Genomic DNA, 18,832 nt, shown 5'->3' with positions numbered 1-18,832 from the left:
AATTAAAGAATTTGGGACTTTTATGAGTGAAATACTGCAAATTACTGTGTAATTGATTTTGCGCTTTTATTATTCCATTCTTACATAAACATATCGTATGAGTTCTTATTTTATTGTCCAGTATTGCATTATTCAATAAATAAATCAAATATTTACCAATTTAGGCTAGCGTGAGCGATAAGAGTCATCTAAACAAGCTGTTGGACTATTAGAATTCCAACTCTTGTGAAAAAAAATTAATAATAACCGATGAGAAATGGTTTTTACTGTTAGCAGAGCTCATTCCTTTGCCTCAGTTGGAAATTAAAAAAAGTCAAAATAAATAAATAAATAGATATTCCCTCTATTTCGTAATATTTGTCTTTTAAAGTAACTGTATACTAATTAAGAAATGCAATTAATACATTGAAATATTGATTAAATGGCCTAAGTCGTCCCTAAAACCTAATAAATGTTCTTTAATGAAATTGTGGGAGTAAATAAGGGAATATTATGAAAAAAAAATGTTAATATAAATACTGCATTTGAACTTCTAAAAAGACACATAAATATTGCAACAAGAAAAAATCCCTAAAAAGACGTCTATTTTGAAGCAGAGGGAATAAATAAATTAATTAATGGGAGAGCACGAGATCCTTGACCAGCTCAAATTTTAGAATTATTCCGACGGGCCTGCAGCCTCCTTCGGTTCATGTAAACTGCTAGATTTTTTGAGAGGATAGGCCATGGGCATCAATTAAGAACATGACCGATGATTCATGCCATTAAAATAATTATTTTATGTTTTAATATAAATTTATTTGTATTAAAATAACATCTATTAACTTTAAAAATAAGCATCAAAATATTATCTATGCCAACCAAACTGGTGAGATAACTTGTGGCAAAAAAAAAAAAAAAACTCACAAGATATAATTATAATACAACCATATAAAATTCACTCCTATGAATATTACAAATTGGGACATGATATGCCATTCTATTTGTTCGTCGATCCTTAATTTTCCGCACAGGGCATCTCCTTTTGCTGTGTTGGCATTTGGCAATCACCAGCGCGTCTGCCGTTTAAAGGCATAAAGACGCCTCAATTTTGCAAAACGACATTTGAGAAGGGTTTCAACTTTCAACTTTAACCACGCCTAGCTTTCACACTGTTTTCTTATCAATGCCATTTATTTCATGCTTAATTTGAATAGATGGAAAAAAATAATTAACTTAGTTATTTATAATAAATATGTATTGTTTTTTTTAAAAATATTCTTAGTAGTCATGTTTATTAGCTATATATACTATTTGACCGAACTTTCAACATGTACAACTAGTACAATGATTAATTTAAAAAAATAAATAAAAATAAGAGATAAAGTAAATTATGGTTTTATATTTAAGATCAAATTGAATGTGAAGCCAGCTCAAGGCCGGAGGTAGTGTTAAACACAGGAGGTAATGTATTTTTATGTTTAGTGGGAGGATTGGAAGCAAAGCTAATTACTCAAGGGAAAATGGTTGAGTGACTTTATGAAACGTGTTTGTTGGTTTCTAATAGTTGACTCCATGCAGGTCTGTGATGCAGGCCAGTTAGCATAATCAAAAATGCGAAATAGCATTTATCACGGAAGAGGACTGTGAGTTTGACACATTTCCTTAATTAAATTCCTCAGAATTTGATTGGCCACTATATTCTAAATCTTTATCCATGTGATGCGGGTTCACAATCACCTCCCTAATTTACGCACTACCTCCAAAACCCTATATATGCGTTTTCTGATTTCTCCCCATCGACGCTGCACTACAGATTCTTGTCTTCTTCTCCACAAGGTAGGGCTATTGCTTTTGGGGACACGCCAAAAAACAAAAAAACTTGTTTAGAAATATCGTAATTATATTTTCATTCCACATAGTATGTATAATTAATAGAGTGTCAAATGTTGAGTAAGAAGGCTTCAATACTTATCTGTTGATTATTTTATGCCTGAAAATAATGAGCTATTTTTACAATATTAGGCACTCATAATTTAAAAATATTATTAAATTCACTCTGTTCTAAATGCAATAATTTTTTTTAAGCAAAGCGTACCCTTTATTTAGAGGAACTAGTACACATCAGTATATGAAATTAAATAACTATTTTGTAAATGAAAATTTTTTTTAGGTCAAATTGTTTATATTCATTATGCTAAGTTCTCCAATCACACGTCATCATGTATCCTTTTTTGTTACATATAGATTTATAATTAAATATTATTAAATGCTAATATTTTAAAAATAAAATACATGATAACGTGTGTGATTGGAGAATTCGATATAATGAATATAAAGCAATTGATGTAAATATTATCCTTCATAAATATTAATAAAATTAATTGATATTAAGTGGTTATTTAAAAAGAATATATGTTAGTTTTTCTAAAATATTATTTTTAATCACTTGTATTAAAAACTATGTCCTTGATAGAAATTTTCCTTCATTGTGATAACCAGGATGGTTTAGGAAGAGAATTGTAAAATTCAAAAACAGAATAGATTAAAATTTTATATTTAAAATTAGATTAACTTCTCAACTAGTTCCTAAATTTAAAATAAGAGGAGTATATATATCAACTATAAGTATAATAAAATTTATTAGCAACTTATAAGAAATTTGAATTTACTACACTCTTTCAAAAATGAAATTCTCTACAAATATTTGCTCGCATGAAGTCCGCATTGCTATTTTTGTGAAAATGTCTGAACTCTGAACAACGAATAAGAGGAACGGAGAACGAAAATAGCAAAAGCCAGCGTGGAAAGTTGAATGAACATTATACCCAAAGAAAAAGAATTTTAAAACAAAATTAGGTGCCAACAATTTACTCATTCCCCGCTGGCGGAAGAATCAGAAGTCACAACAACCCCAAAAAACACGGTACAAGGGACCATGACCAAATATCGGGCACAAATAACAGGAAAAAATAATATTTTTTCTGAGCTGAAGGAAAAAAAATATTAATATCAAAACATGAAAAATACTAAAACGTGATCATTTTTCATTAATATTCGAAGACCATCGAGAAATAATTAGAATAATTACACAAAATCCAATTTATATCAAATTCTGCAGGCGACAAATTGGAGCAACGAGCTTGGAGGCCCCACTGTCTCTCTTCCGTTGTGGTTGGACTTGGTTGGTCGGATTTACTATTTATTTTTTTAAAAATAAAATAGAAGCTTCAAATCAAAGGTGTGAGCTGGGAACGTATGAAGCTACTTCTTGACGAAACGCTTTCTTTCTCGCACTCGTTCAATTCAATTCCATTCCTTCCCCATTAAACCACTCCCTCACCCTTGCGTCTCTCTGCATCTTACACTTCTCTCGCATCATCACAGGGAGTCTCTACCACCATAGCCACTGCGATTGCCTTTCTGTTCTGCGTTTTCTAGACGCCTTCTTTTCATTACCTGACATATTCTTTCGGTACAATGTCAACTTCGCCGTCTCCCGGAGCTTCTCCGGCCCCCACCTCGCCGCCGTCCACTAACACAACTTCTCCTCCTCCGCCTACTACTAACACAACATCTCCTCCTCCGCCCTACTACTACACACAACACCTCCTGCTACTCCCTCCCTCCAGGTTACTCCTCCGCCAGCCACACCCACTCCCAGCCCTCCCTTTCCCTCCCCACCTGCAACCTCGCCACCGCCGCCTACGTCTGGTACCAATTCTCCACCACCTCCGGTGACTCGCAGCTCGCCTCCTCCTCCTCCGTCCAGTTCAACCACGCCTTCGTCCCCTTCTTCATCGCCGGATATATCAACTGGTGTTATTGTTGGCATCGCCGTTGGTGCTGTGGGGATTCTTGTAATTTTAAGCCTTGTTTGCGTATGTTGTCGGAGGAAGAAGAGGAGAACAAGTAATGTGGGATCCTATGTGCCGCCACAGGGACCTAAAGGTGAGAGTTTGAATTGGAGTGAAGTTTAACATTCTGTAACTCACGTTGAGAACGAGTCCATCATTGTATGCAATTTATTATTCACATTTGTTCCTTGTGGCCATGCCTTTACTGCTCCTCTTTCCCCCCCTGCTCCTATCTTATTTGTGACTCTGTCAATTTGATCATATTAGTCATTTTGATCGAAAATATTTTTGTTCCTCATGGTACTGGCAAAATTTTGCAAGTTCATTTATTAAAATTCTCAAAATCGAACATTGATATTCCTGCATGCGCCTTTCCAATGATTATGGAACTACAAGGGGACCCATGATTTTCCAGAACATCTACAAATCGTTACGCCTATGTTTGACAAGGCATATTAGATTAGGCTTATCTGCTGTAGCGAGTCGGAAAGAAGAATTATTCTTATTATACAGAAAGGGCTATTTCTTTCTTTCTTTCCGGGAAGGGGAAGGAGTCTTGGGGGACTTTTTTTATGATGATGCTCTGAGATACTGGACTGGTGATCAATATTCATTTGGTACTGAATTCTTTACGATTGCCAGGTGACCAATATGGTGGCCTACCACGTCAGTGGCAGCATAATGCTCCGTCTCCTTCAGATAATATTGTCTCCGTGATGCAAAAGCCCCCGCCCCCGGCTTATGCCCCTAAACTTCCTCCTTCGCCGCCATTTCTCGGCAGCAGTGGTGGGTCAGGTTCCAACTATACAGGTGGCGAAAATTCTCACCCACCTCCTTCTCCTGGAATGTCATTGGGTTTCTCAAAGAGCGCATTTTCATATGAAGAGTTGGTACGGGCAACAGATGGGTTCTCCGATGCCAACCTCCTTGGACAAGGTGGATTTGGATATGTGCACAAGGGAATCCTGCCGAATGGGAAGGAGGTGGCAATCAAGCAGCTAAAGGCAGGAAGTGGGCAGGGTGAACGAGAATTTCAAGCAGAAGTTGAGATCATTAGCCGAGTTCATCACAGACATCTCGTTTCTCTCGTTGGGTACTGCATTACTGGACACCAGAGATTGCTTGTTTATGAATTTGTTCCAAACAATACGTTGGAGCTTCACTTACATGGCAAGTTTTCTTAGCCGCCTTTTGTGACTGGATTTCCATTTACATAGTCATTATTTGGCTTGACTTATTGTGTGGGGTTGGTTGCAAGAATCTGATAGATATATCTACTGCAGGAAAAGGGCGACCTACTATGGATTGGCCCACAAGACTGAAAATTGCATTAGGATCAGCAAAAGGACTGGCGTATCTCCATGAGGATTGTACGTGCTATGAATCTGGGCATTTTTCTTTTTTAAAAGATGTGGCTACATTGCCTGATCTTAAATTCTTATTATAGCTATCTTTATGTCCAGGTCATCCCAAGATCATCCATCGTGATATCAAAAGTGCTAACATACTTCTGGATTTCAAGTTTGAAGCGAAGGTAATAATTTCCGTAGTGTTGTTTTGCCACTTCTTATCGGTAATACTGATGTAAGTTCAACAACACATCTTTCACTGCTCACTTTTTCCTTAGCCAGGAGAGAAGGGCCTTCTATCATTCTAACTCTAGACATGCTTTATTATTCTATAAAATGTCGTCTTCGGCGGAGGTGGCTGCTCTGTTTTCATTGCCATGAAAAATCAGATTAGTTGTTTAGCATCAGTAGGAAGTTAGAATCTCTTATTATTATGTAATCACACCTTTAGTTTTTCAATATGAACTCGAATTTACATTTTTTTAATTATCTGATGCCAGGTTGCTGATTTTGGACTAGCAAAGTTTTCTTCTGATCTCAATACTCATGTTTCCACTCGAGTGATGGGAACTTTTGGGTGAGAGCTACTTCCTTTTAACTGTTCAAGAACTTTCAAATGGATGGATAGAAACTAAACTATGGTTTCAGAAGTGTTTTAAACGGTTTACGAAGTAAATATGTAGAGGAATTTGCCTTATTTTGCGAAAAAGTACTTCTAAAACCATGGTTTGGAGGTTACCAAACACCCCCTAAAAATTTGTCCAAGACCATGTCCGTATTCTTGATATTTTGAGGTACCATAATGCTTCACCATCCAATATATGGAAAGCTCTCCTTGTTTCATTGTCTACCTTACCCTGAAAAACTGTTGTAGTTATTTCGTACTTTGTTGAGGCTGCTTGACGCTTTGCTTCTCCACTTAAGATTTTTCACTTACTATTAGCTGGCATAAGCAATAGTTGTCAAAGACACTATCTTGTTTGGCTTTGTATATTTGCATATTTAACGTGATCTCACATTGATCGTGCTGTAGTTATCTGGCTCCAGAATATGCTTCCAGTGGGAAACTCACAGACAAATCAGATGTTTTCTCTTTTGGGGTGATGCTCCTGGAGCTAATTACTGGACGTCGACCGGTTGACACAACTCATACTTTCATGGAGGATAGTCTGGTAGAGTGGGTCAGTATTGTGATGATCCAACTTTTTGTGTAGAGTACTTTCATGCTAGCAAAATGGACCGTTTTTTGCATTATTTTCCCTTGAAAGAGAGATGCGCTTTGAAGCAACCTTTGAATTGAAAGTTCATCTCTTGTTATCACAGGCAAGGCCTTTGCTTATCCGTGCTTTGGAAGAGCATGATTTTGATTCTCTGGTTGATCCAAGGCTGAAAGATGAATATGACCTCAATGAAATGACTCGCCTGGTCGCATGTGCTGCAGCCTGCACCCGTCATTCAGCACGTCATAGGCCAAAAGTGAGCCAGGTAAATCACTGTTTCCAGGCTCATTGACTGATACCTTGAGCAGTTTGTCCTGAGGAAGCCAGTTATGGTTTATATTTTGTACCTTAAATTTATATGGCTTGCCACTTAGTGTGAAAAATGCAAAGTCATGTCAAGTGCGATCTCGTCACTGTGCTGCTACTAAAAGTATACCTAAGCCCTCCTGTACAAACTTAACAGTACTCTAGTTCAGAGTACTGTACTATTTACAACATTGCTTCTAAACGCCCCACAATTTGAATATGTCATAGGTTGCTCGTGCTCTGGAAGGAGACATGTCTCTATCAGATCTGAACGAAGGAATTAAACCCGGACACAGCTCTGCCTACAGTTTCCGAGGAAGCTCTGATTATGATACTGCACAATACAAGGAAGACATGAAAAAATTCAGGAAAATGGCTTTGGGAACCCAGGAGCTTGGCGTCAGCAGTGAATACAGTGCACCTACGAGTGACAACAGCTTATACCCATCTGGCTCAAGCAGCGAAGGCCAGAGCCGCGGGACCACCCGGGAAATGGAAATGAGAAAGATGAATAACCACCAAGGTTACAGTGGAAGCTCTTGACAACTCTTTGCTTTTACCATGTATAAATCTATATCCTTTGATTTTAATTCTGTGTTTTGACTGACCTATTCTGAGCGAATTACCTAATTATTTTTCACAGATTGTCAACTTTAAAATTCTATTGATAAGGGCATATATACAACAAAGTAGCATTAGGTAGATTCTTTCATTTGTTGATTACTGGGATTGAAATGCATCAACTTTGTTTTTCGTGTTCATTTGTCAATTAGCTTGTGATTGAAATCGTAAGATGGTTGATGAGCTAATGTCAAAGTCGAACCTTTGTGTCCCTGTATTTATCCACCATGTGTAACCACAGAAGTAAGAGCCGGCATTCCTGAACACGTCAGAATGGATTTTCCTTGATATCTAACATAATGAATGAAAAGGTCCTTGAAGAGCCATAGGGTGGACGGAAAATCCTAAAATTTGAGTTCTTGAAAAGCCGGAGCAGTGTTTGCTATTCAAATTTTAGGTCCTCGCCCCGTAATGTTAGAATTAGGAAAAAGAAAAGTTCGAAACAGAGAGAGGCCTAAATTTTATGGGACTCTTGGTCGCATGCTTAAACCAAAACTAAGGTATAAAAGTTATACCTTTCGGAATCTCTCTTCTAGTGAACCACCTTTGACAGAGGCACGCTATGCATTGTTGTCGCAGAGTATCATTAGCAAGATGTTTGGTGAAGAAAGATTAGGTGGACGAGGCATAAGTGCTTCTAGCCTGGAAACAGCCCATGGCTGTACCTGTCATCTACGGCTCTAGTTTGAAATATTTGTAAATGCCGACAGGTCAACTTGTTAATTAAAATTTAAAATGAAGGACACCGTCATTGACGCGGATTATTGGAGAACGAAGAACAAAGACTTCTGGTCTGGGGGGAAGTTTAAAATAAATTTTTTTTTTTTTTGGCCTACGAGTAACCCCAGTATTATTATTCAAGCCAATATTAGTGCTGAGTTGATTTGTTAGGATACCAAGCAATAAAATCTACGGTAAAATACATCGAACTCCCCTCTATTAACCTAAACTATAAAGACCTATGTTTTATTTTGAAAATCCATATCAACCTCTTTTAAAATAAAAATATATGTTACATAAACTTCTTTTCTAATTTTGATATTCAACTTTTATCCATTCAACTGTTACATTATAGGTTGACCCGTTATTTTAACCAAAATACCTCCTTTTTAATCCAAATATTACTTAATAACTATCATTTAATATACCTTTATTTAAAATTAAAAATAATTTTAATAAATATGTTAATTTTTCTGATATATTATTAAATCAATTGTCATATTATAAATTTAATTAATTTTATAAATACAAATTTTTATTTTATAATAAATTTAAATTTTTTATATCATTTATTAATTAAAACTAACTTGTGATATAATTTTTTAAATATATGTATTAGCTGAAAATATTTTGTAATTATATATATTCAATTAAATTATATAGTTATGTCTTAATTTATTAAATTTAGTAAAAGTATTAAATAGATCATTAATAAATATTAATATTCAAAGATAAACTGGAGATTTAATATAATGAGGTATAAATAATAAACAAGATTTATTTTAATATGTTTTAATTAAAAAAATATACTTAAATAATTTTTTAAAATATTCTTTAACGGTGTTAATAGTTTAGATTAAAATATATGTAAATAGAGAAGAGATTCATGTAATTAAGACAAAACAAAAAGATAGTCACAGTATTTTGCTAAAAAATCTATGATAAACTAAAATATACATTTAGGGCACGTTTGGTTCAATTACCAACTGTTTAGAGAAGGTAATACAGTGTAGTGTAACGAAGTGCAATGCAATATTTGTTACCACCAACGCGTTTGGTGTGTTAATACTGGGCAAAATATTTTTTTGCATTTAATCAAATAAAAATAATAATGAAAAGTCCGGAAAGCTCTTCAATCACAACCACAATCGTCTTCTTCCTCCGCTCATGTGCCTCCTTCTGCAAATGACATATCAGTCTTACTGATCCATTTTTGTTCCCTTTTTTATTCAAATTCCAAATGCTTAGACCGAGCTTCTACACTCAACAAAACTATGAACCATCAAGTTGTAACCCCCCAAATGCCTCACCCCAATAGAATACCACCACTACGTAGAACAAATGAAAAATGAAATCTTGTGAATTAAATTAACAATGGGAGGGTCCATCGAACATTTTCGCTATTAATAGTGGAATGATCAAAGCACTTTTTAAGGAGTAGTAGTTGGAAAAATGCAAAAGTTAGTTAATTGGTGCAAGTAGGTATTGTTATGATGTGAAAATTGTAGATATGGATATAGATGAATTAACATGTTTTTACTTTGTGAAGGAGAAGGAGGAGATGACGATAACGGAGGGAGGTGACAAAGAAGAAGAGGCAGCGGTCATGGTAATGAAGTGAGGGAGACTAGGGACAAAGGACAAGATGTTAGGAGAAGAGACGATCAATAGAGAAACGTTGAGGGCAACTATTGTCATTTTACATTAGTTAATAGGGATAAAATGGATATTTTATAGGGAATTACAGTCCTGCAATGATCATTCATATGTCCCCCATATGAATAAATACTACCCAAAAAATGTGCAATAAATATTACCATTACAGTCTTTTCTATCATCCAAAAGCTCAACCAAAGAAGCTGTGGATTGTAATAAGGTAGAGATGATCATTGCAAGGCTATAATACATTTGAACCAAACAGATTTTAATCTTTTAATTTTATACAGAGTTTTATTTTGATCTTTTAATTTTAAAAAGTATATTTTGAATCATTTAACCTTAAAATTATGAACAAAAAAATGATAATACCAAAATTTTAAATGTCAACAAAGCATTCTCAACTATTAATATATTAAATATAATATTTAAAACAACTATGATTATTACAAAATCATCACTAGCCTAACAATTTTATAATTAAAAGATAAAAAATATACTTTCTAAAATTAAAAAACTAAATTAAAGTATTTTATAAAATTAAAAGGCCAAATATATATTTTAGTCTCTACAATATCTACTTAACCTACACACGAAAGTCACAAATAATTTGAAATGCATATGATTTATTAACTGAAAAATTGTGACCTTGATAAGCATCTAAAACAATTTTGAAAAAAAAGAGTTGTAAATGTACAGGGCAAAAGCAACTTCCTACAAAGATGCTGGTAGAAAATTTCCCAACTTTTTTCCTTTCCTATGCTACAGGAAAAATCTCTTTGAGGGAAGCCGGGTAGTGTTACAAATATTTAGGGATTTAATGCTGGGCTATAAATTGACCAATCTACTAGAGCCTGATCCTTTCCGTCGTCGGCGTCGCTTTTGGCGAATGCGCCAACAACATAACAAAATACCTGCAGCCAGATAAACTAATGAAAACGCAACAAACGTGTTATGGATATATTAAATGGCCAATTCAAATTTTACTGACCACTAGCCGCAAGAACTGCAGGAGCAAGCCAGTAACTACGAGCCAACAGAGGAGCATCGGGCTGCAGGATATATCGGAAAATTCATAATATTAACAAGCATTATGCGACTCTGGTATTTCTACAAACATAGGCAACTGAAGATAAAGGAAGATTTCATCTTTAAAGAACCAATGCAACACGGTTTCTTACCTCATCCCCATAGAACAGGCCGAAGTACCTGTTCCCTAGAGAGTCACTCTTACTTCCCGGAGTGACTTTGGGACGCCTAGGAATATTAGAGGCATCAGACGAAGAATTGAAACCTCTCCCCAAATCAATCACAGGATATCCTGGCAATCTTCTGTTTCTTCCTCTGACATGCAAACTGTAGCCTTTTGTTCCCCATATTTCAAACCTTGCGTCAGTCCTGCAGATCAATTCCTTTCCCACAACAGCAGAATATGTAGAGAAATTCACATCAGTTCTGCGGGACGGCAATTGATTGTCATCTTCATACAGTGCAGAGTCTATTTTCACTGAATCAGAGAAAAGCACCGGGTCCCTAATATCCCCGCTTGTAAAATCTAGTATTTTCCTGAGAAGCCAATAGCAATTAGTAACCATATGGCTGCTGTCCAAACAATTAGAATCCCCATACACAGCTATACGACCTTCACCCATCACTGTAAAGCCAAGAATAGGAGAATCTGCCTGTTTCAGCAAAAGAGACCATTGTCAATTTCAGAATAATATTAGAGAAATACCTTTATGTTGTGGGAAGCTTTGCTCAACAATTTTGGTGCTCAGAATAGTCTGATTCAAGAGTAATGAAGTTATCATGAATACATGAATGTCATTTATAAAGTCAAACACCACCATTTGATTTCAACTTTCAAACGATATCATTTGTACATTAGTCTAACATGGAGCAAAAGGCCCCGATGATTTCAATGATCATTGAGAATCCTTCAATTTTTCTTCAAAAATTACCATCTCTATTACTCCCACTATATAATTATTAATGAATTGAATGCTTCTCGCCCAGCTTACCTTGTTCATGCCAGAAGTCAGCAGCACATTCTGAGTGGCCCCACTTTCTGAACTATCCAAGAAGGGAAATCCATGCACATAACCACCCACTGGAAATCTCACTATATCCGTTCCAGACGCATATCTACTCTGCTCGCCCAAGAGCGAAAAGTCACCATTTAGAATCTTATCTCCAAAAGCAATTCCAAACGGAGCCAAGAGATCATTAAGGGCAGGAACATTTGCCCCTCCGGTTACAGGGGTCCACCAGCTCCGTGTATTATCATCAAAGAATCTCATCTTTACCATGGTATCCACATTATACCATTCGGCAAAAACAGCAAGTCCTAATCCAGTATATATGACGTCATCTCTCAGCTTCTCGATCTCCTCAGCAAAGTACTCATCTTCTAGATCTACCAACAAAAGTGTTCCATAGTGGCGGGCATCAAAGCATGTCAGAGGAGAACCAAGTGTTTCAACGTAATATCCAGCATCTCTCAAATTGTTGAACATGATATGGAAATTTGTATGCAAATGGTCCCCATGCCAGTCAAGAATATCATTACGAACATCCAGGGAGTCTCTTGGAATATAACCAGGAGGGTATTTGATGCTGTGAAACTGATCCCACAAAATTCGTTTTGACCGAGGTGGTGTTGGCACTACTTTTAACTTCAATTGGAGGACACATGTGCTAATTCGAGGGGTTTTCTCTCCAGCAGCTGGAGGACTGGAAACCCTAAGAGTCACATTACCTTCAATACCTCCAGAAAACTGTGCACCTTCCTCTTTGATTTGCATGTGAAGCGCCAAGTAACCAGTCCAAGGCCAGATAACCTCTGAATACGTAAAATGAATGCTTAAAAGGTTCCCTTCTTCATCAGAAGGATGCCATATTGGTGGACCTTCAACATAGCCAACAACACCCATCCCATTTAAAATAGTGGCATTGAATATGACAGGCATGGCACCTGCATATAGGGGCTGACGACAAAAGGGCCATGAGTAAGGACAATCAGTATAGTCAAGAACACTGGGGAAGATGCTTGCCCTGGGTTGATAGTTCTTAAGAATCTCATACGACTCTAACCTGACAGTATAGTTAACAAATCAGTACAAACAAATATTAACGAAGCACAGTTAGAATTATGACAGCAATTATTGTCAAGTTAGATTGCTTACACTAAACTTTTTATATTTATTCAAAGAGAGCATCTTGAAAGGAGAACTTACAGATCAACTCTGCCAGCGCCCTGCTCATACATATTTGGGCCAGCAAGTTTTGCAGCACCCTCAACCAACGCTTGCTTCATGCTTGCTGGATTTAAAATAGTTTTCCGATCGGATTCAGGGATGATACTAACAAGCAAACATACAACACCAGCAACCACAGGACTAGCAACACTAGTTCCTGACAAACTTTTGCAGCCTGTGCTAATCTTGGATCCCATTATATCCCGCCCATATGCAACTATGTCTGGCTTAACACGGCCATACCTGCATCATAAGGATGCCAACATATGAAAATTTGCACATCTACCATCACCAAGAATCCAACATGCATAAAAATGAAGGGAATGACAAATAGTAAATAAGAAGAGCATTATATGTATGAAACTAATGGCATTGTCTAAGGAATCATAGAAGTGTGAAGAGAGTATATGCAAGCACATATGTATGTATAACAAGGAGGCCTACACATAGCATGCCAAGGGCCAAAACCAATAACCTCATATGGAAAAGGCAAAGTATTAATATGAAAATACAATTTAAAGCAAGAATTAGTTCGCTTTTGGAGGTAATTGCTTTAACTCAACAAAATCTCCAAGCACTAAACATCCATGATAATTTTATTTCACTTATCATCCTAGTAACAAAATCTCACAATCCTAAATAGATTTGCATTTATTAGATAGCCATTGAAGCAGGATCAATGAAAAAAAAAAAACCAGAGGAAAAAAAAAATCATACCCATGAGGAAGCTCCCAGGTACTCATACCACGCGAGGAAAAGGAGGCTATATGGTCACTATAGTCAATTCCTCCAACACCAATCACATCACTTTGATCTGCAGGATTGTTCAAAGTTCCATAGAGCGGACCATCATTTCCGATTGCAGAAACCATAATAATATTATTTGCAGTAATCTCCCAAACCTGATCAACAAATTAGCAACAAAAAACTCTAAGGGATGCTTACGTATTCACTGCAAGAATTTAAACATTTAACTTTACTAATTAGGTTTGACATTATGATTCTGCAGAATCTGAACCTATTTACCGGGGAACCAAGGTCCCCCTTAATCCTATCAAACTACTAAACTAGAACAGAAGAAATTACCTTCTCAACAAATGGAAGATCCAGGTAATCAGGTCCACCTATGCTCAAATTTAGCACATCCATATTGGTAGCAATGGCATAGTTGAAGGCATCAAGGAACCACGATGTATAAGACACCTGCAATGAGCTGAATGAATTTTTCTCAAATTCTAGCAAAACTTTATAAAAATGAAAATATCAGCAAAAGAATCACGAACTAAGACTGCAGCTTAATGTAATTTTATATGATGGTCAATAAGTTGTGAGACTACAAATGCATCTGCATTCTCTGGTTTAAAGGGAGAAAAAGTTAAGTCAATAAGCTTATGACAAGGGAGGATTACATCATTGAGAAAATAAACTTGTATAAATTAATGGAAGTAAGATACTTTGGATGAACTTGGATAAACCGAAATGATACTTCTTTGCAGTAAAAAGAACTTGTGATAATAACCAAGTGCATTACCTGTGCATCAGTGAACACCCGAAATGCATAAATCTCTGTATCTGGTGCAAAACCAAGACACTCTGCATCTACTCCAGCAATTACACCGGCAACAAAAGTCCCATGCCCAAGATTGTCGTTCAGTGTATCTTCATTGGTCCAATTTGTACGCTCCTGTAAAGGTCCTTGAAATCAATTCATATAAGGTCTACCAAAAACCTTTTAAGCCAAGTACGGGTCTCCATATCATCTAAACCAAGTATTACCTTGATGTTACGGAAATGAGGATGATTAACACGAATGCCAGTATCAAATATGGCCATTTTGACTTTAGCACCAGTGTACCCTTTTGCCCAAAGATCTTGGGCTCCGAACATGGAAGTAACTTGAGATCTCTGCCAGAGAGAGGCAAGTCTAAGAGAATGCATACTCTCAAAAATCAAGAATCAAGAATCAAGAAATTGCACTAAAAAAAAATCGAGTACGTGCCTATATTTCTGTGTTTATTGACTTTTTTACTTTTCCCGAACGAATCAAAGAAGACAAATTTACCCCATGAAAGAAACGAAAAACAAAATTTTTAACCTGCATCAAGAGTTGCCGCCCCCAATTAACGGAAGCGTCGCTAATCTTGGAAGAGTGACCTCCCTGTCCCTCGCTGAAAGACATCGCTGTGAATATCTTCCCGGGGCGCTTCTTTCCGTCCACAAAAGCACCGACTCTATCACGGGCGTCCTTAAGCAGACCCCTCCTGTAGCTCATATCCACATTCACATCCTTCACCATACCCAATTTCCGAATCTCCTCTGTCAAATCTTCTTTCACCGAATCCTCAATCGAAATCAATCCGAAATCAGTGGGGTATTTCGCAGCTGGGTTTCGCCGCTCGATCCACTCCCACCCTTGGGATCGAATGTTCGATTGCAGATAGGTTCGGTGCACTTCGGCTGTCTTGTATTCCAGAAACCGCACGATGTAGTTTTGCCGAGCGAGTTGGGCCTGACGCGTGGCATTCTCGGTGGAATTTGAAATGTCTCTGGAGGGAGTTAGGGTTGGGTTTTGTGATCGTGCATAGTCAGTAGAGGGGCCGAAGTGATAGAGACAGACAGCGATAATTACGATGAGGAGCCAGGGAGAGAAGATGAAGCGCGGGTGGGTGCCCATGGCGGTATCAGGGAAGTGACCAGAAGTTCGTTAATTTGGCGGGAAAGCTGAGTTCCCACATCTGAGAAGGGGAGTGATGGTGCTTCGCGTGGTTTTTATTCAGTGTAAGTTCAATCCGTCTAGGTTTCACATCGTCGTCTTTTATTGTTTGCAACAGTATGTCTGGAACAGAAAGTCATCCCTTCTCATATTTCCGTCAGCTCCGCTTTGGTTATGTGTATAATATTTAAATGCAAAATAGGAGGAATTTTTAGAAGTATTGAAATTCAAAAATAATTTTGCATTAAAAAAATCCAAAAATAGTTTATTTTTATATATTGAATAGTATAAAGAGTAAAGTATAAAAACACATAAAGTGTTCTTTTATCTCTATCTTTATTCAATATTTCAGTTTGATATATTAATTTTACAAGATATTTTTTTAAGTTTTTAAAAGCAAAGGTATTATTTTTCCCATTTAATACGAGTGCTTCCTCTTTAAAGATGCACACAGTGATATGCAAACATAATTATTACTATCATTTTCAATATATTTTTGGATATTTGAAAAAGTACAAAATCTACGTAGTGCGTGGTACTAAAATGGTCAGAGAGGGAAAGTGCGAAGAAGCTTTGGAGCATTTAAACATAGGGCAAAAGTGTGAAGAGGTTTCAGAGCAATTTAGGTACGAGGGGAAAGGCTGGAGATGTTTTAGTGTTGTAAAGGAAGAGAAGTCTAAAAAAGACGAGGACACTTCAAAATCGAAGATATCATTCAAGACGAGGACTTTCTCTGTTGAAGATCACATTCTCGAAGGTCTCAAGACATGCTTGATGACCTGTGAACATAACTGTTGCTTTCATCTTCGAAGTATTCTTGGTCCCTGCCAAATGTTGCTCCTGTACCTAAGACGTCCTTGGGGAATAGCGTCAGTGCGTCACCCAAATTTGTTCAATCAAGTTGTGGATCAAAAAAGCTGTCTTGTGTGGCACACTCGGTGTCAAACCATCATCAAAGGACATAACCCTAAATCTTGATTTTGAAGATTAAGGGTGTGTTTGCATCATCATTTTGACCTCAAAATGTACATTGGGATGTGCAAAACGAAAGTTGGATGTGTAGTTAAAGATAGAGCCTTATTTGGGTCAACTTTTGTTTTAAATGTAATTTCTGACAAAAAAACTCTCTATGATAGAAGCCAACTTTTTTAGGGCCTGTTTGGGATCACGTTTGGGGTTCCAAACGTGCATCTCAACAGCCAAAAGCTCCTTTTTATGTTTTAGCATATGTTTGGGATCACTTCTGTGGAAATGAGTTTTTTGGTCCCAACGAGCGGTATCAGTGAAACTATTTTACATTGCTTCTAAAGAAAAAGTTCGTTCTTGCCGTGGAGAGACAAGATGTACAAGAGGGAAAAAGACAAAATGGGGTCCATCTTCATACTATAAAACATAAAAAGATAGAATTTCTCTGGAAAAAACCCCAATAATTTAATTAATTTAATTTATTATTTTTTAAAAAAATTTATCAAATTGTATGTGTATGATATATTACCTTGACTCTTTAATATAAATTTATGATTTTTCTAAAATACTTATATATTCTTAATCTTTTTAAATTAGTTAATTAAGTCTTGTATAAAAACTTATGTCCTTTTCAATCATTTTATATCTAAATTTATTTTTTATTTATTTATCCAAACAAGTTTTAACTTTTCAAACTGACTTTTTAAAAATATTAATCCAAACATAATTTTATTTTCCTTACCTCTTTTAAAATAGTCACATATATATCTAATATTAGATATGTACTATTTAATAAAATCCATGTCCTTTTAAGTCATTTTGCATCCAAACTTACTTTTACATATATCATCCAAACAGGTTTCAACTTCTTAAACTGACTTTTTTACAAAATCCAATACAAACATAAATCACATTACACTATCTGACTTTTACTCAATCTGACTTCTGTAAAAGTCAGATTAAAAAAAGTTACTTCTGCCACCGTTATTCCAAACACACCCTTAGCTTCTAGCGTCACGTTGCATCTCCTTCTCCCTGCTTTAGTGCTTTTTGTTGTCTTTCCTTTCCCGTCCTTATTGTTTTGTCCTCATTTTCAACTTTTTTTTTTTTACCTTGGTCCTCATTCTCATCTTAAGAGGTGTTTGGATGGAAATCAAACCATGGTTTTAAAAGTGTTTTTATGGTTTACCAAGTAAATATGTGGAGAAGTTTGTTTCGTTTTGCGAAAAAATACTTCTCAGAAACACTTTTACAGGTTACCAAAAACCCTCTTAGGCTTTACCTGTCAATTATCATAACTTTTGTCTACAATGTTTATTTTGCTAAGTTATTTATTTTATATTACATATGGTCTTTAATATAAGAGTTTGCTTAATTTTTATTCTGATCATAAATATCAGATTTTAGTCCATTTTGTTTTTCACATTTATTCATTTTTTTTCAAAATAGTACTTTTAATAATAGTAGTTCTAGTCAATGTACTTGATTAAGAAAGATATTTTTGAAAAGACAACACTTATTTATTACAAATAACTAATTTAACTAGTTTTCTTAATCTGTTTAAATTAGTAAACTAACTTTTATATTAAGAGACAGGAGGAGCAGTACATTTTTAGCAAAATAATTTATTAATTTTTACAGTTTACTAATAAAAATTATTTATTTTATGATTTCTCCTATACAAAAACCATTAAAATGTTATAAAAACAACTATTAATTAAGTTTTTTTTAGTCTTTTGTAATTTAAATTTAAATATTTTAAAAAAAAATTATCAAATTATATATATATATTATAAAGGTCATTTTTTTTGGTTTTTTTATATCAAACTTACTTTTCTATTAATTATCCAAACAAGTTTCAACTTCTTAAATTGATTTTTTTATAAAAAAATTCTAATACAAATTATATTATACTAACTAACTTTTATTTTAACTTAAATTTGTAAAAGTTAATTAGAATAAAAATTAGTTTTGTCACCGTTAATCCAAACACATTTTAAGTTGCAGCTCACCAACTTGTTTTTTTCCGTTGGTTTCTCAACACCATGAACGTTTAAGTTTCATCTCCCATGGTTCGGTTTCTGCTGCTTCTAAACTTTGGGAAGTTGTTAAGCAAACTTGCTAAAGCTCAAACATGACAAAAACCGTCCCAGTTGTAGTTTTTGTAACAATCATAGCCAAAATGTAA

The 18,832-nt window shown here is 35.6% G+C and overlaps 2 protein-coding genes across 2 annotated transcripts; one reads left to right on the top strand and one right to left on the bottom strand.

Moving 5' to 3' along the window:
- Positions 1-3,548: 3,548 nt before the first annotated feature.
- On the top strand, positions 3,549-7,520 carry LOC114711651 (proline-rich receptor-like protein kinase PERK1; the record flags this gene model as incomplete). The annotated part of the gene is made up of 8 exons (XM_028896074.1): positions 3,549-3,930; positions 4,479-5,006; positions 5,120-5,206; positions 5,300-5,370; positions 5,686-5,762; positions 6,219-6,366; positions 6,509-6,670; positions 6,940-7,520. Coding segments are annotated over 8 exons (1,770 nt in total), but the record flags the coding sequence as incomplete, so codon positions are not given.
- Positions 7,521-10,314: 2,794 nt separating this feature from the next.
- On the bottom strand, positions 10,315-15,796 carry LOC114711662 (subtilisin-like protease SBT6.1). The gene is made up of 10 exons (XM_028896084.1): positions 15,061-15,796; positions 14,742-14,870; positions 14,497-14,649; positions 14,052-14,168; positions 13,683-13,867; positions 12,945-13,208; positions 11,730-12,801; positions 10,890-11,390; positions 10,700-10,760; positions 10,315-10,622 (listed from the first exon to the last, which is right to left on the bottom strand). The coding sequence occupies exons 1-10, from the start codon at positions 15,637-15,639 to the stop codon at positions 10,537-10,539; spliced, it is 3,147 nt and encodes a 1,048-aa protein (XP_028751917.1). The 5' UTR covers positions 15,640-15,796; the 3' UTR covers positions 10,315-10,536.
- Between the last annotated feature and the right edge of the window lie 3,036 nt (positions 15,797-18,832).

The sequence above is a fragment of the Neltuma alba genome, unplaced genomic scaffold, assembly GCF_004799145.2.
Source record: "Neltuma alba isolate B1F8T4 unplaced genomic scaffold, ASM479914v2 tig00001790_pilon, whole genome shotgun sequence".
Taxonomy (NCBI): Eukaryota; Viridiplantae; Streptophyta; class Magnoliopsida; order Fabales; family Fabaceae; genus Neltuma; species Neltuma alba.
Note: the sequence above shows the minus strand (reverse complement) of the source record. Positions and strands in the feature narration are given on the sequence as shown.